The sequence below is a fragment of the Colossoma macropomum genome, unplaced genomic scaffold (genome assembly GCF_904425465.1).
Source record: "Colossoma macropomum unplaced genomic scaffold, Colossoma_macropomum, whole genome shotgun sequence".
NCBI lineage: Eukaryota > Metazoa > Chordata > Actinopteri > Characiformes > Serrasalmidae > Colossoma > Colossoma macropomum.
The window spans coordinates 9,584,646-9,607,660 of record NW_023494794.1 but is presented as its reverse complement, the minus strand read 5'-3'; the positions used below and the strand labels follow the sequence as shown (position 1 = coordinate 9,607,660).

Below are 23,015 nucleotides of genomic sequence, written 5' to 3'. Positions count from 1 at the left end.
TAGTGTGAGGTGGTCAAGATGGCGGTCTTAATCCAGTCTTTTTCTCGTCTTGACATCAACCGTGTCTAATATTATCTTAAGTTTTAAGTCTTGGCTCATGCAAAAGAGAGAGAGAGAGAGAGAGAGAGAGAGAGAGAGAGAGAGAGAGCGCATGCATGCGTGAGAGCCTGAAATCTCTGTAAAAACTGCAAATCTGCTCCACTTTAATACAATAATCATATTTTGTTCCTTTCTGTTTCAGTCGTTTCTTATTTTGTTTGTTTTTTATTGTTCAGTTCATGACACCCAGTCAGCAATGCTGAATCGCTGCATGTTGTGCTGATGTGTAAATCTTTATGCACATTTTACAGGTTAATTAAAAAGGTTCTGGGTGATGATCTGCCAGAGTAAACAGCTCTACAGTGAACTGAGCTGAGCGCCAGATCTTTACACACCCAGCCAACGTACCTTACCATCTGTACCACTATAGAGTGGAAGGAAAAGTGTTTATCTGCTTGTAAATTTCCACCAGGTGCATGATGGGAAATAACCTCAAAAATCTAGTTGCAGTCTTGTAAATAGTGACACTGCAGGATTCCTAGTTTTTGCAAAATCATAGTCTGTGACTAAAAACCGTGACACTGTCTTTAGATGTGAGAGGGTGTCAGACTTTAGTCTTTTTAAGTCTTTTCCAGTTTTTTCAAAGTCTGTCCAAAGTCTTCTAGCGTATGGTTAGCATTGATGGTACGGATGCAGGGAGTCTAATGAAAATTCAGCCTATCTATCTATCTATCTATCTATCTATCTATTGTAAATATGGAATATTCTGTACATTCATCACTGCTCAACAGATTAATTCATTTTTATCACATAATCTCACAGATGATCCAACAACACCATAAACACAGAACCCAGCGTAGAGCGGCTGAGTGAATGTGGTGTGGACTGTGTGTAGGAGGGTCATTGTGTCAGAGACGCTGTAGAAGGACAGAGTTCCTGCACTGTGATCCACATACACTCCTATTCTGGAGGATGATGGTTTGGAGATCTCTGCTTTCATGTTGTTGTGCCAGAAAGTGAGAGAGGGAGAACACCGCAGACTCCAGGACTGACTGTTGAATCCAAACCCACAATCATAACCCCCTCCTTTCCTGCTGATCCCTTTATATGAGACTGATAAGTACACACACCCTCGTCCTTCACTGCTCCACTCAACCTCCCAGTAACAGCGTCCACTCACACTCTCCTTACACAACACCTGATCCCAGTAGTTAAATCTCTCTGGATGGTCAGAGTACGGCTGGTCTTTATCACTGTACGTCACCACTTTGTTCTTCTCAGATAGAATGAGGGAACGGTTTGCTGTGTTGGGATCCAGAGTCAGCTGACAGAAATCTAAAAAAACAAGACAGAAAGAAAAAATGAAAATGAGCATTTTAGTGTTTTTAGGTAGTTTTCTGAAGAAAATTACAGCGTCAGAGTTTTTAAACATCTCTAAATTGAATACTTTGGATCCTGATTACACCTGGTCACTTCATGTGTCTCGAGTATCAGCATTATATCTGGATAAGAACAAAAATGTGAGTGTAAACGCACCCAAGACACAATCTGATCACTCAAACCACTCCAGGAGGTGGTCTCAGACACATTTGAGCCACATGTTCTAGCAGTGTAAATGCATCTGTCTCTTCAAGACATATTCAAAAACCAAAACCCCTCCCAGTGCAGGAACTCCTCCTCATGCAGTACATCAGTGGGTACGTGATTCATGACGGCAAGGAAGACAATCATAGAGGACACACATAGTTGGGCACTGGATGAATTTCGAGGCAGCAACCATCTTTAGCATAGCAGAGTAAGAGGATAACAGATAAACAATTGGTAAATGGTTGCCAGGTAACAAGTGGATTTGCATATTCTAACTGACTAACTGGAGACGCATCTGACTGCTAAGTTTAAATGCATGTGGCTAAAATCTCATAAGTATACAATCCAGGTACCAGAGACATGAAGTGACCAGGGGTCAACGGGATCTTAGATGCTGCATAACGTCCAGCAAGAACAACAGCTGAGTAATATTTTAAAAAGACAGAAATACAAGTAACATCTGTGTGTGTGAGTGTGTCTGTGTGTGTGTGTGTGTGTGTGTGTGTGTGTGTGTGTGTGTTTGTGTGTGTTCTTGTAGTGCTATACTTGTGAGCACCCATGTCCTCACTATGGTAGGACTATATGAAATTTCTGAAAATATGAAAATTTAATATAGTCAGAGTGAGGACATGGGGTTCTCATAAGTATAGCACTACAAGAACTCACACACACACTCTCACACGTGTTGTTTTCTCCACAATTACTTTTTTATTTGAAAACTAAAAGAGCAGAAAAATTGCCTTTGGATACTGAGGTTAAGGTTAGGTTTAAGTTTAGGCGTAGTGTTATTTAGCTACAGTAACACAAAAATCAACAAAGTCTATGGATGTCCTCACATTTATAGCAAGACAAATGTGTGTGTGTGTGTGAGTGTGTGTGTGTGAGAGTATGAGTGTGTGTGTGTGTGTGTGTGAGTGTGTGAGTATGAGTGTGTGTGTGTGTGTGTGTGTGTTTGTTACTCATACACTGCAGAAAATCTTCTCTGGTTTTTGGTTCTGAGGATAAAATCTGAACTGCTGCAGCTGTGGAGACACACACACACACACACACACACACACACACACACACACACACACACAACAGACCAACACAGTCAATAGAATAGAATAGAATAGAATAGAATTCTTTCTGAATGAGTACAAGTTCTCAACACTCAGCTTCTTCACCTGAATGTCGTTTAATGTTCAAGACTTCAAGCAACCACTGTAAACACTGTTTGGCATGTTGGTATCTTAACCTTGTGTGGTGTTGATGTGTTTGATACTCAGTGGTCTGGTGACCCACCACATTATAGTTTTTTAAATCAATACAGCCAAAATAATTTATGTAATAATAACTGTTTATTATATCACAAGTGTCCAGCGTAGGGTTCTCCTTTAGCAGCTGTAGCCAGTCAGCAGCCTGTCCATGTTGTCCACCCTCACATACACACACACACACACAAAGACACATACACACACACAAAGACACATACACACACACTAACAGCAGGTCATATAGGAGGAGGACAGAGTGAAGGACACAGCACCTCCACACATTTATTCCCCGCGGGGAATGTGTAATATAAATGTGTGGGGGGTGAACAGAGTGAACAGAGTGAAGACACTGAAAATGTGTTACACCACACAAGGGTTAACATTAAAATCTTAGGGGGAGTGTGGCTGTGTACCAGCCTTTTACTAACACTACCTGAAGACATGACTTTCATAGCCTAATATAATCTCCATAATTCAGTAATTGCCACGTTCCTCTGGCTCAAAGATAATATGTGTTCATTTAAACAGTAATAAAACTATAATGTTTTTTCATGTCGGTAACTGTGAAAATTATCAGGAATACACAGGATGTTAGATTAGCTCCTCGTACTATGTGGAGGGATTTTACTGAACTCCTCTCTGCAGAACTCCTCTAGTCGCTCTTTCAGCTCTTTCATAGTAGTGGGAACGCCACAATATATTTCCAGTGGAGTGGAACAAAGACATGTTAGATAAATTCTACAGAGATTGGGAAGCTTCTGGCTCACCTTTACTCTTCCTGTTCAAGTAAAGATTTCCATCCTTCTGTTCCACAGCAGGACAGCTCCTCTTACCATGTGGAGGGATTTTACTGAACTCCTCTCTGCAGAACTCCTCTAGTCGCTCCTTCAGCTCTGAGAGAGATCTCCTCACTCCATCAAATGAGAGGTGTTGATGGACAGTGATGCTGGGTGAGTCCTCAGATCCAGAAGAGACACAGAGAGACTGGAAACTCTACAGAGAGAACAAACACAGTGGAGAAGATAAAGGAGTACAAGAGAAATGAAGGAGCTCCAATCAGACTAAAGACAGACTTGTGATCACAGACAGGTAGATTTACTGCTGCCTTAATGAACTTTTGCTGAGAGGAGTTTTAGAAGCTGGATGAGGAGCAGCTTCCTCTATAGATCAGTGATTGTTACCTGGAGGAAATGGATGTGATCCTCTGTGTGTGAAAGCTGCTCCAGCTCAGTGTGTCTCCTCTTTAGATCAGCGATCTCCTGCTCCAGTTTCTCCAGGAGTTCTTCAGCTCCACTCAGTTCAGCCTCCTCCTGAGCTCTGATCAGCTCTGTTACCTCAGAGCGCTTTTTCTCAATGGAGCGGATCAGTTCAGTAAAGATCCTCTCACTGTCCTCCACTGCTGACTGAGCACAGCGCTGTTAGGACAAGAACACACCAGATGGAGGAACATTTCACCTCTTAAACTGAGCCGCATTATTCAGTCATTAATATGACCAGTTATCCCAAAATAATCCTAAACATAGTTTCTAGAAGTTCATGTCCTACTCAGTGCTCACCTTAAGAGTCTTCACAGCCTGTTCCAGCTCCTGCTGTGTCGTCTGTTTCTCTTGGATTCTCTGCTGAAATTTCTTCTGCATCTCTTTTAGTTGATTCTATGAATGAATAGATTTTGTAATATTTGAGTTTATGTGAGTTATAAACTACAAATGTTTGCATTAATGGCAGCTAAAGAGGAAAAATACAATCTGGTCCTATACAGCTTACATGATGTCATGCCCTCTCAGAAAAAAAAGGTACTAAACTATCACTGGGGCAGGACCTCTCTTGTCATTGGGGTGGTACCCTCAAGGGTACATCTCAGTACCTTTAGTCAGGGAACATACATGTACCATAATCCACTGAAATGATATTTTCTAAGTTGTATTGACTCCACGCACCCCGTCTCGTCTCAAGGCTTTTTATTTTATTGTTCTGTTTTAAATCCTGACCTTAAATCCACTGTTGTATCTTTGAGGGAAGATTTATACTGTTTGTACCTTGATGAACAAAAATGTACCTGCACAGAACCTTTATTTCTAACAGTGAACACTTGGAGTTAGGTGCTGGCTGATCAAATACATTAAACAAAAACTCACTGCTTGAATTCTAGAACTAACAGAGCAGTTTAAACTGTTTACCTGATTAATGCAGCTCATTCTAGACTACAAACCCAATTAGCATGAACTAACATCAAATGATTTCTAGTTCTCACCTGTTTCTCAACTGTTTCTGTTGCAGCTGGTACTGTATCATGACCTCTGTGGTCCTCCACTGTACACAAATAGCAGATGCAGCTTTGGTCAGTACGACAGTAGATCTCGATCAGTTTGTCGTGCTGAGAGCAGATCTTCTCCTGTAGCTGTGAGGAGGCTTTGACCAGCTTGTGCTTTTTCAGTGCAGGAACTTCATAGTGAGGTTTAAGATGAGTTTCACAAAAGGAAACCAGACACGTCAGACAGGACTTGATGGCTTTGAGTTTTCTCCCAGTGCAGAAATCACACTCCACATCTCCAGGTCCAGCGTAACGGGGAGCAGGAGGAGCAGCTCGGAGTTCTGTCTCCTTCAGTTTCTCCACCCCTTCAGCCAGCACATTGTTTCCATGTAGAACAGGCCTTGGAGTGAAGGTTTCTCTGCACTGGGGGCAGCTGTAGACCCCCCTCTGATCCTCCTGATCCCAGCAGCCATTAATACACACCTTACAGAAACTGTGTCCACAGTTGATGGTCACTGGATCCTTCAGCAGATCCAGACAGACTGGACAGCTGAACTGGTTGTGATCTACTGAAATACTGGCCATTTTCCTGCCCTTCTAGACTGAGAGAGAGCAGCTCTCTGAGATCAGTTTCATTTCCTCTGTACTGAGTAGGAGGGACTTTCTGGTTTTCTGTTGGTTAAGGTGTCACAGAGAGGAGGTGGAGAAAAAGAGAAGAAGGAGAGAGAAAAAAATCAAACTCGTGGAAACATTTAGATCATCCACTGGATTAAACTGAGTCGAGCTTGTTAGAGTGTGAATCATCACGTTTCTGCCTCATGGCTGCAGCTTTACAGCTGAAAAATAAAAACCCTTACCAGACTAAAGCAACTATTTACTTTCCTTATAAGCTCAAAGATAAAAACAAGTTCATGGTAATCAAAGCTACCAATCATGGTAACAATTATATATGACACTACCCAGCTTGGTAGCTGACCAACCAGCTAGTATTTCTAGCATTAGCTTATTGAAACCTGGTTAACTCAGCTAGTTAACTCACTAGGCTGAGGTTTCTCTTGTGTTACACCATTAAGTAAGTAAGTAAAGTTTATTTATATAGTGCTTTTTACAACCGGTGTTGTCACAAAGCAGCTTTACAAGGAAATGAGCATTAAAAAGAAAAGAAATACAGGGTCCGAGCCCCCATGAGCGTCACCAGTGGCGACAGTGGCAAGCAAAAACTCCCTAGGAAACAGGAAGAAACCTTGAGAGGAACCAAGACTCAGAAGGGGAACCCATCCTCCTCTGGTCGACACTGGATAGTAAAACATTGTTAGTGTAAAGTATTATAGTACAAAAACAGGGTAAAAGGAGGAGCAAACAATTAATTTGAATAGTTTAGTTCATGCAGCAGCAGCAGCAGCATCGGTGGGGTCAGGTTGTGGGGGTGAGATTTGCACGACGAGCAGTGGCACCTGATCAAGGCCATTGTTTGCAGTCCAACCAACATTCGTGATATATGTTTGTAAACATTAACAGTTATGATGCATCAATACCATTTTTTCAGTACAAGTACGAGTAAATACTTTTTAGTACTTGCTAATACAGAGTCCAGTACCATAAATTCCCTACTTAGAATTAAATAGTTGTTAGTGTAAATGAGTGCAATGTACCTTAATAGTTAAATTGTTTAAATGTAGCTGATTCAAAATGAAATGTAATAGCTATCTATGCTACATTAGTTACCGTACATCGAGTAGCGCTGCAGTGGAAGAGAGTGGGTTTTGTTCCACATCAGAAAAGCACTTCTCTACGGCTGTAAATACAGTATCTTTCATAGTTTTGATGCTGCTTATCTGACTTTTTTAAAAATAAGTCTATGTAGCACCGTGACAGCAGTAATCACATCTTACAACCACTGGATAATAAAGCAGTATGTTTTCATTTCTAATAATGAGGAGGTTTAAGTGATGAAGCGCTAAAGCTAACAGAGCAAGTAGGTGCAACTGTCAACATTTAAGATAAAAGCTAAGTTAGCTACTTAGCTAGATGACTGACCTTGACAGGTTCTGTAACACTAGGTCTCTAGGTCAAGCTGGTTGAGAGACGAGTCAAATATTATTCTGCAAAGGTTCAATTTCCCGCACTAAGGTACAGTGAAGTGAAGGGAGAAGGTAACTAAAGCAGGACGATGAGTGAAACTACAGTGAGACTGAGGACAATTTCTGCTCTCTTCTTTTGACTACATTGGTATAAGTTGAGTTCACAGTTCAGGGAAGAAGTCTGAAGCACAACCCACACTACAAAATGTTTTTCCATACATTGTGTGCAATTACACATTTCCACCAGAGAGGTCACCAAATCCTTTAATCTCAGTTCTATAAGGGCCATGGGTATAATTTATAAGGGATTTTTCTGGTGAAGTTGCTGTGAATGTAGTGGGATGGTCTACATAAAAGTCGTGCACTGAATTTAATTCCTCGTCCAGCCCTGATAAACGTCCAGACACACTGAGCCCTTGAAGAAGAACTAGTGCCAGCTAAGATTCACTGATGTTGTAATTAGTACTCAAACGCTCCACCGAGACTTCATCTGAAAACTGTGCACAAAGCTTTCATTCATCTGTGTTCATCCATAACAGTATTAAGTATTTTCTCGTTGGTAATGCGACCACCAAATGCTGTTCATTTAAAAATCTGGACACTCAAATGATAAAAATAGTCTTAAAACTACTGTGATAAAACTAGAGTAATGTGACTTCATTTAAGCTTGAGCTGATCTGAGTTCTCTTTCAGTAGCTAATGATGCATAAAGGCTTGATAATCTCACCTAACTACAGTCAGCTAAATCATCATGAGCACTAATAAACTCTTATTTTCATTCTCTCATGAATCCAAATTAAGATTTGCTTCATTCCACATAATTCTGTATGACAATAGACTTTTATGAGTTTAAGAGTAATTTAATTATTGAATAGCCTTTTATATAACAGTGTGCTTTTACAACTAAATCACATGGCTAAGATAACTGCTGTGCTGTGGATGAACTATTTGTTGTGAAGAGTCCTATCAACATTAGACAAAAAAGAAGAAAAAAAAACATTTTTATATTATGCACCTTTATTAACACAATTGTGCAAATTGTGACACAAATTTCCTAAAATTCATTTGAGACCTGTGTTTTCATTCCTGTTTTCAGAAACCCAAAGTTCATCCACACTGTCTTGTGCCTCGCTATTTTTAAATAAAGACACAATAAGTACATATAAAGGGAAAAGGCTTTTTTAAATTGGACTGGCATCAAAATGCAGTAAACATTTCAACCACTAGATGGAGCTGCTAAACCACTAATAGATATGAGTCCTGTATCAGTCATGTGTTTAAAAAAACAAGATTATCAAAGTTTTTTGTACAGTTTGTTACTGCACAGAAATACATTAAATGTACATTTAATTTATGAAAAATTATACAAAAACTACACAATCATTCTAGTATTAGCTTGATGATCATAAGATTATGCACTTAAGGTATTTGTAGAATTAAAAATGAAGAAATCACACTCCCTCACACAAACTTTGACCTGGTGATCATTTAGATCATTTACATTTACAGCATTCAGCAGACCCTCTTATCCAGAGTGACTTACGAAAGTGCTTTGTTGTCCACTTAGAGAAAGTATCTTTGCTAGAACAAAATGGTCAGAGGAAAAGCTACTGCTGAGCTCAGATATTGTTAGACATAATGCAATACAAAACATTTCAATAAGTACTTATTAGTGCCCACATAAGTGCTGTAAAAAGAGTCATCAGTCTGCGTTTGAAGACCACGAGAGAGTCTGCTGTTGGGACAGCCAGTGAGAGTTTGTTTCACCATCTGGGTGTCAGGACAGAGAAGACTCTTGATGCTTGTCTTCCATGCGTCATGAAGGACGATGGGTCAAGCCTAGCTGTGCTTAAAGCACAAAGGTGTCAGTAGCACTACCAACTCTGGACACCAGAAATCATCATCCCCTGAAATCTGAGGCTGCCACTCATTCCTCAAACCTCATTTCCTCTTTCCTACAAATACCCCTCTCCAAACCTCTCTCCATGGGGAAGCATTGCCAGTTGTTTTCTCCTAGCAATCCTGAGCCTCCTACTTTTTGTCTCGAACTTTTGGGCTGGTTTTTTGATTGTAATATTTTGGACCCCTGCCTGTTCTTGGACTCTGTTTTTTGGATCATCAAATTTTATAGTAAACCTGCAAATGGATTCACCTGATGCCCCTATTGCCTCTTTCATCGCAGAATGTTTCGCCTCAACAGGATCCAGCAGACCTTCTGGAAATGCAGTCTGCTTTAAAGGCACACAGAGCACTCCTGGGCTCTCATGAACAACAATTGCATCAAAGAGAGATTCACTACTGCCCCCATTCTGTCTCTTCCTGATGCTACACTACCATTTGTGATAGAAGTTGATGCCTCTGAGTCAGGTATCGGAGCTATTCTTTCCCAGCGTCACAGCACGACCCCAAAACTGCACCCCTGTGCTTACTGCTCGAAAAAACTCTCACCAGCCTAAAGAACTTATGAGGTTGGTAACCGAGAACTGTTAGCTATGAAAGCAGCTTTAGAGGAATGGAGACATTGGCTGGAAGGGGCACACCATCCATTTGTAATTCTTGCTGACCTTCATAACCTACAATATATTAAATCAGCAAAACAGCTCAGTCTGTGTCAGGCTCAGTGGGCTCTGTTTTTACTAGATTTCATTTCACCTTTGACATATCGGCCAGGCATGAAGAATTAAAAACGCTGACACATTATCATGGGTTTTTGACACCATCACACAAAAACAAACAGACGAAACTGTCCTTCCCTCCTCATGTATTATTACACCAGTATGGTGGTAAAACATGTAAGAAGTCAGACAAGCCAGACATAAATAGAGACCCTGCACCCACCTCTTGTCCTCCGTCCAAGGAGTATGTATTTAATAGTATGTGGGCACATGTTCTTCAAGGGATATACACTTCTCTGAGCTCTGGACATCCAGGTATCCAATGTCTCTTATTTCTGGTAAGGAGTGTTTGAGATTGGGGCAGTAGTGAAGTCAGTTTTGAGTGCATTGAATCCTTTGTTTGCATTGGGACTCTAAATTAACTTCTTAAGAAGAGCAGTAAGGGAAGCAGCGATGGAATTCCTAATGAACCTTCTATAAAAGTTTGCAATACCTAAAAATTTCTTAAGTACTTTTACAGACATGGGGACAGGCCAGTTAACCACAGCCTCTACTTTGTGGTCATCCATGATAACCCCTGTAGCACTAATTACATAACCCAGGAAAGAGAGTGTCTGTAATTGGAATTCACACTTTTCTCCTTTTACAAAAAGTTGATTGTCCAGTAACCTTTGAAGTACTTGGCGAAAATGCAAAATGAAAGTGTCTAGATCAGGGAAACACACCCCTCTAGACAATAATGTATCTGACTATGACAAAGCTTTTGAGGAAAACTCTACGACAGCTACCAGCAGGTCTCCTAGAGCCACTGCTTGTTCCACAACTCCCTTGGTTGCACTTATCAATAGATTTCATTTCTGACTAACCAAACGTGCAAGGCTTTATGACTGTCTTTGTCATTATTGACAGGTTTTTCAAAGTCTTGCTGACTCATGCCTCTCAGTAAACTGCCCACTGCTATGGAAACAGCAGAAATCGTCGTCCGGAAGGTCTTCCGAATCTTTGGGCTTCCATAAGACATTGTTTCTGATAGAGGTACCCAATTCACATGTTGAGTCTGGCAGACATTCTGTAAACTACTGAAGATTAACACAAGTCTTACGTCTGGTTACCACCCACAAATAGGCAGGTTTTTGAGATCTTACTGTCATGAAGTTCAGCATGATTGGCATCACTTTATACCCTGGGCAGAACATACCGTTCAGGGACATACATTTTAACTGGAGGGCAATGGGCAGGTATATTAATGTTTCTAAGGGCTTATCTCATCTAAGTCCCAACAGATGGAAGCAATTTGAATTGATAGGGGAAGGATAGGTTCTCGTTCACAGACAGACTTCTCTTTGCCATTCTGATGTATGCGGGACAGAGCATTGGCTTTAGAATTATGGGTACCATGTGTGAAGAGTTTTGCAGGTGAGAGCTTGTGTGTGAAAAAAAGCTATAGGATGAAGTTTTGGGGAGTTCCTGCTATGCTGGGATAGAAACTGCACTGACTCCTGATTCTGATGCATCTACCTCTATTACAAAAAGCAAAGACGAGTGTTTGAGATTGGGGCAGTAGTGAAGTCAGTTTTGAGTGCATTGAATCCTTCGTTTGCATTGGGACTCTAAATTAACTTCTTAAGAAGAGCAGTAAGGGAAGCAGCGATGGAATTCCTAATGAACCTTCTATAAAAGTTTGCAATACCTAAAAATCTCTGAAGTACTTTTACGGACATGGGGACAGGCCAGTTAACCACAGCCTCTACTTTGTGGTCATCCATGATAACCCCTGTAGCACTAATTACATAACCCAGGAAAGAGAGTGTCTGTAATTGGAATTCACACTTTTCTCCTTTTACAAAAAGTTGATTGTCCAGTAACCTTTGAAGTACTTGGCGAAAATGCAAAATGAAAGTGTCTAGATCAGGGGAACACACCAGGATGTCATCTATTTATGCTATAACAAACTTCCCCTATCATGTCACGTAAAATGTCATTTATGAAGGATTGAAAAACAGAGGGGGCTTTAGAGAGCCTGCTCACAGCGACCTCTAGAGGTCACAAAAGCAGTTATCCATTCATTTCCTTCACTGATTCTGATCAAATTATAGGCACTACATAGGTCTAGCTTAGTAAAGTGCTGAGCTCCTCTAAGCTGTTCAAGGGCAACAGGGATGAGACTATGCAAATTTCTTGGTGACCTGGTCTAAGTCCACCATCTTTCTTGATGAAGAAAAAGCCAGAGGCTGAAGGAGATGTGGAGGGTCAGACAAAGCCTTAAACTAAAGCTTCATTAACATACTCCTCCATGGCTTTCTCCTTTTCTAGAGTAAGGGGGTACACTCTGGATTTTGGAAGAGTAGCCCACTCAATAAGGCCTATAGCACAATCATAGGAGTGGTGTGGTGGCAATTTGGTAGCGCTGACCTTGTTAAAGACCTCTGACAAATCTGAGTCAAGTTAAATTCTGTTAGAAACTGTTCATACGTCTTGTCTTTAACAGTAATCTCAAACCACTGTAGCCCAGCCCAAAGCCCTGTCAGACAAATAAGAAACCAAAAATGCTATCTTAGCCTGATCGGAGCTCGGAGGAGAATTACTGAAGAACACAGAGCACCGCAACAAAAATCCACTACATTTCTCAGGTGAGCCATCAATTTTTTTGGGCTTACTGACAGGAAATGTGCTCACCCTGTACTTTTAACTCACCTCTAGAATTCAGACGCTTGCAGACCAAACTGAAGTAAAATTGGTTTAAAACAGTAACCATGAGGTCCAAGAAACAGTGTCCAGTATCCAGGAAGAGGCAAGACAAGGTCACAAACAAACAAGGCGAAGGTCATACACAGAGAAATGAACAAACCGACTGGAAGGCTTGGTAAGGCTCTGTACGCAAAAGCAATACTTCACAAAGACCCCATGCCAAAGCCTGGCCTTATATACTAAGCTAAATCTTGTCAGGTGATATGCAGAACAGGTGAGGTGACACTTACGGGCTTAATTGTAAACTCACCAATCATGTCTAATGTAACGAGGCAGAATAACTCAGACGCTCGTGGTTAAAAAAAGAGAGTAAGGCTTTAATGTTAGAGTCGTAATCCAACATCGTGGTCCAAAAGCAGGCGAAGGTCAAATCCAGCAAAGGCAAGCAACACAAAAAGACAAACATAAGGCGAACAAAGTCCAAAGGGCAAAGGCAAAAGTCAAAAACAGCAAACAGAGTCGGAAACCGGAAAATCACAATAGACAGAAGGATATAACACTCAGTAGCTCTTGGGAAAAAGAAGCAATACCTCGCAATGAACTAGACTAAAAGCCCGGGCTTTGTACTAAACTAATTATATGAGAACAGGTGAAATCAGTTAATACTCCGGTGACAGAGAGCGGTGATTGGAGCAAGATGGAGGGCTGAGAATCATGTGATTTCCCTGGGGGTTCTGGGAAATGGAGTCCCTAGAGACCTCAGAGCCTGAAGGATGCGTGACATCTAAGCACTATAAAATAGAAACAGGTAAGTTTTATTAATTCATGCTTTCTTTTTTGCTGCGTTATCATGTACTTTAACAATATTTCTGAATAAAATTAAACCCAGATTATTAAAGATTCTATTTATTTAAAAAAGTGTCGTTCATTATCAAAATCCTGTAAATTTGTTCTGAATGTATAGATAAAATAACAATCATATTTAATAGATTAATCATTATTTATCACATAATCTCACAGATGATCCAACACCACCAACCCTGAACCCAGCATAGAGCGGCTGAGTGAATGTGGTGTGGACTGTGTGTAGGAGGGTCATTGTGTCAGAGATGCTGTAGAAGGACAGAGTTCCTGCACTGTGATCCACATACACTCCTATTCTGGAGGACGATGGTCCTGAGATCTCAGTCTGAATGTTGTTGTGCCAGAAAGTGAGAGAGGGAGAACACCGCAGACTCCAGGACTGACTGTTGTTACCAAATCCACAATCGTTACCCCCTCCTTTCCTGCTGATCCCCTTATATGAGACTGATATGTACACAAATGGTCCTCTCCGCTCAACCTCCCAGTAACAGCGTCCACTCACACTCTCCTTACACAACACCTGAGACAATCTGTTAAATCTCTCTGGATGGTCAGAGTATGACTGGACTTTATTACTGTACGTCACCACTTTGTTCTTCTGAGACAGAATGAGGTAACTATATGCTGTGTTGGGATCCAGAGTCAGCTGACAGAAATCTATAAAAAAATAAATGAAAGGAAGAAAAAAAAAGAAAATGAGCATTTTAGTTTTTTAGTACTTATCTGAAGAAAAATAGTGTCAGTGATTTTGATCCTTAAACTTCAACAGCTCAATCATGTTTAAAAAAGACAGTGTGTGTGTGTGTCTGTGTGAGTGTGTGTGTGTGTGAGTGTATTTGTGTGTGTGAGTGTGTGTGTGTGTGTGTGTGTGTGTATTTGTGTGTGTGAGTGTGTGTGTGTGTGTGTGTGTGTGTGAGTGTGAGTGTGTGTGTGTGTGAGTGTGTGTGTGTCTGTGTGTGTGTGTGTGTGTTTGTTACTCACACTGCAGAAAATCTTCTCTGGTTTTTGGTTCTGAGGATAAAATCTGAACTGCTGCAGCTGTGGAGACACACACACACAACAGACCAACACAGTCAATAGAATAGAATAGAATAGAGTGAATGAGTGAGAATTTTGCCATGTATGAATCAAATTTAAAGAATGAAGAAGATTTTAATCACAAATAATTATTCCAGTATAAATGTTTGTTTCTTGGCTTGACTTGTTTCTCTCACTGAATATTTTCTGCTGTTTAATGTCGACTATCATTCTTATAATTAGAGCTGAACTGAACAGCATTGACAGGATTTGAATACTCGTTTGTGTTTCTGAACGAGTTCGAGTTCTGATCACCACCTTAAAAACAATAATAATAATTAAATAATATATATAATTTATATTTCATAATTAACTACAATTTTATGTTTGTTTGTTCATTTTCTATTTTATTATACCTTTTTAATGACGGATGTCTCAAAGATACTGAGAGACCCTTGCTAGAAAAAACAGTGTGGGTGCGTTGTAGTGGGAAAAAACAGCATAGACCACCATATGTTGTGTTTTGGATGCTGGAATGCTGGTCAACCAGCATGACCAAGCTCAGTGACCAGCTAAAAACCAACATAAACCAGCTTATACTACAAGAAGCAACACACATTAACATAACAAATGAACATTCCAGTATTAAAGAACATTCAAGGCCAGTCCTACGTAAAATGGGTCTTAAAAGATACTGTGTCAGTTTGTTTCTGTAATGTGTAAACAATACAAAACATGCAATTACTTCTGATCAGTCTTATTAATTTTAATTTTAGCAGTATTCACAGTGTTCAAATAAAGATTTTCATCCTCATGCGCTACAGCAGGACAGCTCCTCTTACCATGTGGAGGGATTTTACTGAACTCCTCTCTGCAGAACTCCTCTAGTCGCTCCTTCAGCTCAGAGAGAGATCTCCTCACTCCATCAAATGAGAGGTGTTGATGGACAGTGATGCTGGGTGAGTCCTCAGATCCAGAAGAGACACAGAGAGACTGGAAACTCTACAGAGAGAACAAACACAGTGGAGAAAGATAAAGGAGTACGAGAGAAATGAAGGAGCTCCAATCAGACTAAAGACAGACTTGTGATCACAGACAGGTAGATTTACTGCTGCCTTAATGAACTTTTGCTGAGAGGAGTTCTAGAAGCTGGATGAGGAACAGGTTCCTCTGTAGATCAGTGATTGTTACCTGGAGGAAATGGACGTGATCCTCTGTGTGTGAAAGCTGCTCCAGCTCAGTGTGTCTCCTCTTTAGATCAGCGATCTCCTGCTCCAGTTTCTCCAGGAGTTCTTCAGCTCCACTCAGTTCAGCCTCCTCCTGAGCTCTGATCAGCTCTGTTACCTCAGAGCGCTTTTTCTCAATGGAGCGGATCAGTTCAGTAAAGATCCTCTCACTGTCCTCCACTGCTGACTGAGCACAGCACTGTTAGGACAAGAACACACCAGATGGAGGAACATGCAGCTTCATTATTTAGTCATTAATCTCAAGGTTTATCATATCATAAATACTCTGAATTATTCAGTAACTATGAAACTAATGGAAATCTGTTTTATTGTCACACATCCCTCTGACCCTGCTCTAGCCGAGGACTCAATCTCCCAGAATCCTATGGTCGATCATATGACTGTCCACAACTCCTCTGTGGACTCTATCTCCCAGGACCCCCTGGGAGATCACCTGACAGTCACTCCACCAGCACCGACCAATTACCATTCGTCCTCACCTGAGTATTGATGTGTATCATCTGTGTATTATTATGAGGACCTGTTTAGTTAGTATTTAAGCCTGAGCTTTTAGCTTAGATCTTTGTGAGGTATTGTATCTTTCTACAGAGCTACTGAGTGTTATTTCTTGCTTTGTTCTATCCGTGTACTGAACCTGCTTCCAGTATGTTTGAACTCCGCCTTTTGTCTTTGCCCTTTTAGACTGTTTGCTTGTATCTCTGTTATGTCTTTTGTAGTTTTGACCTTTTAACTGCACATGTCTGATCAGTCTAGTTGCGTTACAGAATACCTCACCCGGTATGCAGATGGCGGATTTAGAGGCCTTTCAAAAGGCCATTATGAATCAGGGACAAATGTTAGGTCAACACCAACAAGTACTAGCTGGTGTAACACAGTTTCTTGAATCGTTAACATAACAAGAAGTGGACCAACAGGCTCCGTTAGTTTAAATAGTGAACACTGTTAAAGATCTGACCACTCAGCTGCAAATCTCCTGCTAGACTGACCATGCCAAAATTTCATTTTTGGTCTCTCGTTTGTATGGCAGAGCATTGGATTGGGCAACTGTAGTTTGGCCCAATGTACAGAATTTTTCTTATGACCAGTTTTTGGAAGACTTTGACCTGTTTTTTGAGCATCCACATGAGGGAAAGGTTAGTGGAGAGTTATTAACCAAAATTTGTCAAGGTAATCACTCTGTCTCTGACTTCTGCACTCTATCAGCCAACAGTGGGTGGATTGAACCCCGCTTTGTTAGTTATGTTCTGTTGAGGACTTAATTCTGAAATAGTTACTGAACTAGCTTGTGGAGATGACAACCTGTCCTTGGACAAACTTATTTCTATCCAGTTAGATCACCTTCTTAACACAGGAAAGACTGGTAGAACAAACTCTTCTTCCAAACAAAAATATTCAGACCTGCCATCTCAAACCCACGTGAAACTACTGTTGTCAGCAAAACTGAGTGCAAAGAAGAGCCCATGCAGTGTGTTTCATCTTTCCTGACCCCACAGGGTAGGCTTCAGTGAGTTAAGGGAGGTTTGTGCATATACTGTGGTGGTGTTGTCGGACTTGTCCGCACAAACCTCAGGTGCCCTGTAAAGTGCGTGGAGTAGTGTTCCCACAATATGGTGAGTGTTCCCACAAAGTAATTGGTTTTGTAGTCTTTTCTCTTACCAGGTATTGTGTACATCAAGCAAAATTTCTCTGTTGTTTCAGTTTTAATTGACTCTGGAGCTGAAGGGAATTTCATCAACGCCTGACTCATAGAAGAGTTGCAGATTCCTGTGGAACCCTTGAAAACACCATTGCGGGTCACTGCTTTAGACAGGGGTCCTATTGGAGCGGGATCCATAACTCTCAAAACACAACCCATCGGACTGAGTACCAGTGCTTTGCACTCAGCACTACAAATATTTGGTCATGCTGCTTGGCCTTTCTAACGCTCCATCAGTTTTGCAGGCTTTCATCAGTGACGTTTTGAGGGATATGATTTACTCACCTGACCACAAGACACATGTAGAGCATGTCCGTCTAGTTCTTAAACGTAGCTTAAAAACAACCTGTATGTCAAAGGAGATAAGTGTGAATTCCGCATTCAGTCAGTGGCCTTCCTTGGCTGTATTATCGGGTGGTGTAGTAATGGATGACCACCAAGTTGAAGCAGTGGTTAATTGGCCCAAACCTACCGCAGTAAAGGAACTACATTAGTTTTCATCCGTAACGTCAGTGTTATAGCAGCTCCTTTAACAGCCCACTTAAAGGGTGCTCCTAAGAAATTACACTGGTCCCCTGAGGCAGAACGAGCATTTAGTGCCCTTAAAGAAGCATTCATTTCTGCACATATTCTGAAACACCCTGATCCCACAGAACCTTTTGTTGTAGAAGTAGATGTTTCAGAAACCAGCAAACATTCTTCCTCCAAACATAACTGTGTCATCTATACGTTGGGAGACAGGTGAGGAGATTGATCGTGCTTTAGAGAACATCAATACACTGAGTTAATGCCCTCCTGGAAAGAAATATGGCCCTCAGCATTTTCGTGATAAACTTATCACTTGGGCTCACTCTGCTCTAACTTCAGGCCATCCAGGAGAGACATGCACACAACAACTTACTGCTAATCACTAGTGGTGGGAATCATTAAATGCTGATATTCATAAATTTGTATCATCTTGTTCTGTTTTCAGTATAAAAACCCTAAAACACTACCCTCTGGCAAACCTATGCCATTACTTGTGCCTGTCAGACCTTGGTTACATGTTGCCATCAACTTTCTTACTGATTTGCCCAATTCTCAAGGACAGTATTCAATTTATTCTTTTCCCTTCGCTGCCTACTGCATTTGAAACAGCAGAGACTCTAGTTGATCAAGTGTTTAGATATTTTGGCATTCCAGATGATATTTTGTCTGAAAGGGGCCACCAATTCACCTCTTAAGTCTGGTCTTCATTTTTTTAACGCATTGGGGTTTCCATACGTTTGTCTTTGGGGTATTACTCACAGTCCAATGGTCAATGTGAACGTGTCAACCAAGAATTAGGAAAATTCTTACGTTTCTTTTACCATAACAATCCATCTGATTGGTCAAGGTACCTCATGTGGGCAGAAATTGCCTAAAACTCTTAGATCAGTTCAACCGCTGGTTTTACCCCATTTCAGTGCATTCTGGGATTTCAACCTCCAGCGGCCCCATGGACTGGAATCACATCTAACATTCCAGCAGTGGATAAGTGGATGAGGAGGAGTGAGAAAGATGGTGGGATGAGACTCACCAAAGAATTCATGCAGTTCTGCAGTGAAACAAGAACCAAGCAGATTGTCACCATGGAGAAACCCCCTCCTATCAGCCAGGAGACTGGGTTTGGCTGTCAACCAGGGACTTTAAGTTTGCAGAGGGAAGTAGAAAACTCCACACTAAATACATAGGCCTGTTTAAAAATTCTGAAAAGAATTCATGAGGTAAGCTATAGACTTCACCTGCCTTCTCGTTATCAGGTTTCATATTCTTTTTATGTTTCCCTTTTCAAAGCTGTGGTTTCAGGTCCGTTGGACAAGGCTACACCTGATGGCACACCACCTCCTCTGGGGGAGGTGGATGGAGCTCCAGTCCATGCTGTCCAACAGTTGCTGGACTCCCAGGACTAGGAGTGGAACTTCAGTCGATTGGGTGGGTTATGGCCCTGAGGAGCAACTTTGAGTTCCTGCTCGGGACGTTCTGGACCCCGGTCTGATCACAAATTTCCACAGTCTGAACCTGGACAAGCCTGCTCCTCATCTGAGAGGTTGTCCCAGGGGAAGGGCTTCCAACTCTCTTCCCGGTAATCGCCGTGGCCACTGTAGGAGTTTCCCATTGGTCCAGTGACCTGTGGCAGCTCTGGGTATGCTCCTGTTCCTGTCCCTGGTCACATGAGTGGTGGTTGTCATGGTCGGCCTCGTGTCCTGGCCATCCCAGAATCTTTGGGGGTGGAGTGGGGTATTGTCACTCATCACTCTGACCCTTCTCTAGCTAAGGACTCGATCTCTCAGAATCCTACGGTAGATCACCTGACAGTCACACCACCAGCACCAACCAATCACCGTTCTTCCTCGTCTGAGTATTGATGTGTATCACCTGTGTATTATTATGATGACCTTTTAGTTACTGTTTAAGCCCGAGCTTTTAGCTTAGATCTTTATGAGGTACTGCTTCTTTCTAGAAAGCTACTGAACATTATTTCTTGTATTGTTCTATGTGTTTACTGAACCTGCTTACAGTATGTTTGAACTTTTTTGTCTTTGCCCTTTTGGACTGTTTGATTGGATCTCTGTTATGTTTTTTCTGGTTTTGACCTTGGCCTGTTTTTTGACTACACCCTTCTTGGACCCCAGTCAAGTCAATTTTAACCGTGTGTGCTTGGTTGCATTACAATTATAGGTGGGTGACTTGATATGTCACAATATTTATTTTTTATCTAGTTGAAATGGACAAAGTAGTGGCATGTTTATAAAATTACTATCAACAACTATGAATGCAACAGTTTGAATTCAGTATTTTACAGACTGTACTAAATCCATTTGAACAGGATGAATTATGCTCTCTTTGGTATCAGCCATGGAGTTGGTAAGTGATATCAGAATCAATTTGGTAGGTAACCACAAGAACCTATCTAATATAAATATGAATAAAAATACAATACAAATGTCAACACACTTTACAAAGTCAAGGATAAGGTCAGATCTGCATATTATTTGCTATTGAGAAGGGTAACCACCACTGGGAGCTGTTTTGTTGTTCTGGCTTTAATGAAGCAGTACTGTTTTCCCGAGGGGCGTTACTGGAACAGATAGTTCCATGGGTGTGTAGGGTCCATGGAGATTTTTTTTAAAGCAGTTTTTCAATAACATGCTATGGGTAACATTCTTATTGGTCTTTTGCATCACATTGAACACCATGATAATGTGTTTTTTTAGGCAACAAACAATATATGAACAGGATTTGACCTTGTTCTCGAGCAAACCAAGACATAATTTAATTTGACTTCTTATGAGTCCCACCAAACCTGCCTTCTGACAACCACATCAATTACTTTTAGTACTTTTAAAATATACTGTGAAAACAGAATATATAAATAACGAAATATAGGTCACCTCATAGTCAGACCTTCCACCAGTGGACCCCAAGACCTCAAGACCCCTGCCACAATCTTAACTCTGTTTACGAAATCTGCAGCTCTGCAGTTTGTACAATGCAAAGTGGTAGGGTATGAGCTAGCATCAATTACTTGTTAGCTAGATTAGCCAAACTCTGGACACTAAAGATGATTTTGCAAATCCATTACATTTGGGGCAAATGTGCAAAATGTGTAAATCTGATTTCTCTCTAAGACTTTCCTTTAAAACTGAACCATCATCCCCTCCCTTACCTTGATTCTAGATGACTTACTGGCTATTAGTTCTCACCTTAAGAGTCTTCACAGCCTGTTTCAGCTCTCTGAATCTCCTTCAGCTGATTCTATGGGACAAATACATTTTGTGATGTTTATGAGTTTTTGAGTATTAAAACCTACAAAGTTAAAGAGGTGAAACCTCTTCTTGTTCTGTACAGTTTGCACTCTGTCATGTGATTATTTATAAACTATTATGATACAAATAATAAAAATGTTAATGATTTCTAGTTCTCACCTGTTTCTCTGTTCTTTCAGTTGCAGCAGGGACTATATTGTGACCTTTGTGTTCCTCCATCATACATAAATAGCAGATGCAGCTTTGGTCAGTATGACAGTAGATCTTGATCACTTCATCGTGCTGAGAGCAGATCTTCTCCTGTAGCTGTGAGGAGGCTTTGACCAGCTTGTGCTTCTTCAATCCAGGAACTTCATAGTGAGGTTTAAGATGAGTTTCACAAAAGGAGGCCAGACACGTCAGACAGGACTTGATGGCTTTGAGTTTTCTCCCAGTGCAGAAATCACACTCCACATCTCCAGGTCCAGCATTACGGGGAGCAGGAGAAGCAGCTCGGAGTTCTGTCTCCTTCAGTTTCTCCACCACTTCAGCCATTACGTTGTTTCTGCGTAGAACAGGCCTTGGAGTGAAGGTCTCTCTGCACTGGGGGCAGCTGTAGACCCCCCTCTGACCATCCTGATCCCATCTGTTATTAATACACACCATACAGAAACTGTGTCCACAGTTGATGGTCACTGGATCCTTCAGCAGATCCAGACAGACTGGACAGCTGAACTGGTCATGATCTACTGAAATACTGGCCATTTTCCTGCCCTTCTAGTCTGAGAGAGAGCAGCTCTCTGAGATCAGTTTCATTTACTCTGAACTGAGCAGGAGGGACTTCTTGGTTTTCTGTTGATCATGGAGAGGGGGAGGAGAAATAGAGGAGGAGGGGGGGAATCAAAGTCGTGGAGCCATTTAGATTATCCAATGAATTAAACTGAGTCCAGCTTGTTAAAGTGTGGATCTTCACTTTTCTGCCTCATTATTGCAGCTTTACAGCTGAAAAATAAAAACACTACCAACCCAGAGTGAACCAAACCATATTTTCCTTATTATCTCAAAGACAAATTAGTTCTAGATTATCAAGGTTTAATTAGCTAATGTGCTCGTTATTATATATAAAATTAGCTAATGGCATAGCTAACTAGCCAGCTAATACTTCTAGCATTAGCTCGCTCAATACCTTCAATAACTGTTTGCAGTCCTACCAAATTATATCAAGATATATGTTTGTAAATTTTAACATTAAGTCATGAAGCCTCATTTACAAGATTTCTCTCAGTTTGTGTTGAAGATTCACAGAAACTGGCACAATTAACTGTTAGCAAATTTGGACAAGTCTCACCTTTCTTAGTTACTGTTGCTACGTCTGTAAAACCTTCAGCTCAAACCCACCTGGAAGCATCTGTAGCATTTGTGCTAAAAGACAAAATGCACTTTATTATTCAAAAATAAACTGGCTTTACAAGATGTTTGGTGCAGACATACACAGAGCACTCATAGAGTTTGAGATGGATGGAATTCAGTTCAATTGAAAACAATTAGAAAATTATTCTGGAAACATTTAAAGGGAACAGTAACTGTTAACCACTTAACATCCCAGAATTACAGCATACAAAGGCTTATTATTCAGTAATTACAGGCACTTAGTTCTGTGGCTGTTGGCGTCAGCCAGTGCTAAGTGGTGGGTGTCCCCTGCTACTTTTGGAAGTATATCCATGTCAAAATTAAAATGAATGTAATCCTAAGTTTGAATTTAAATTTTCCACTTCAATCTTGGGCCCAAAAAGAAAAATCTAATTAAATATTTCCATTTATATTTGCCATTTGGTGCACTAATATTGACATTTCATTTACACAGAGATTTAAATGCTTTGAGTAGCTTTATTTAAAGTTAAATGTAT

The 23,015-nt window shown here is 40.9% G+C and overlaps 1 protein-coding gene and 1 pseudogene across 2 annotated transcripts; both read right to left on the bottom strand.

Moving 5' to 3' along the window:
• Window positions 1-607: 607 nt before the first annotated feature.
• On the bottom strand, window positions 608-5,760 carry LOC118814489 (tripartite motif-containing protein 16-like). 2 transcript variants are annotated; one of them, XM_036580118.1, is made up of 6 exons: window positions 5,134-5,760; window positions 4,439-4,534; window positions 4,064-4,297; window positions 3,716-3,875; window positions 2,592-2,648; window positions 611-1,374 (listed from the first exon to the last, which is right to left on the bottom strand). In XM_036580118.1, the coding sequence occupies exons 1-6, from the start codon at window positions 5,716-5,718 to the stop codon at window positions 824-826; spliced, it is 1,683 nt and encodes a 560-aa protein (XP_036436011.1). In that variant the 5' UTR covers window positions 5,719-5,760; the 3' UTR covers window positions 611-823. The 2 variants fall into 2 exon arrangements, with proteins under 2 accessions (XP_036436012.1, XP_036436011.1); XM_036580119.1 differs by lacking the exon at window positions 2,592-2,648 and having other exon boundaries at window positions 608-1,374.
• A 7,655-nt stretch (window positions 5,761-13,415) lies between these two features.
• LOC118814490 lies at window positions 13,416-21,938 on the bottom strand (annotated as a pseudogene).
• Window positions 21,939-23,015: the final 1,077 nt, after the last annotated feature.

Bases quoted from the DNA above. Each gene is read 5' to 3' on its own strand.
- LOC118814489 (XM_036580118.1), bottom strand. From the start codon at position 5,718: ATGGCCAGTATTTCAGTAGATCACAACCAGTTCAGCTGTCCAGTCTGT. The intron at 4,535-5,133 runs GTGAGAACTAGA...ATTCATTCATAG, and splicing joins CAGAAACAGTTGAGAAACAG to AATCAACTAAAAGAGATGCA. The intron at 4,298-4,438 runs GTGAGCACTGAG...TTGTCCTAACAG, and splicing joins AGGCTGTGAAGACTCTTAAG to CGCTGTGCTCAGTCAGCAGT.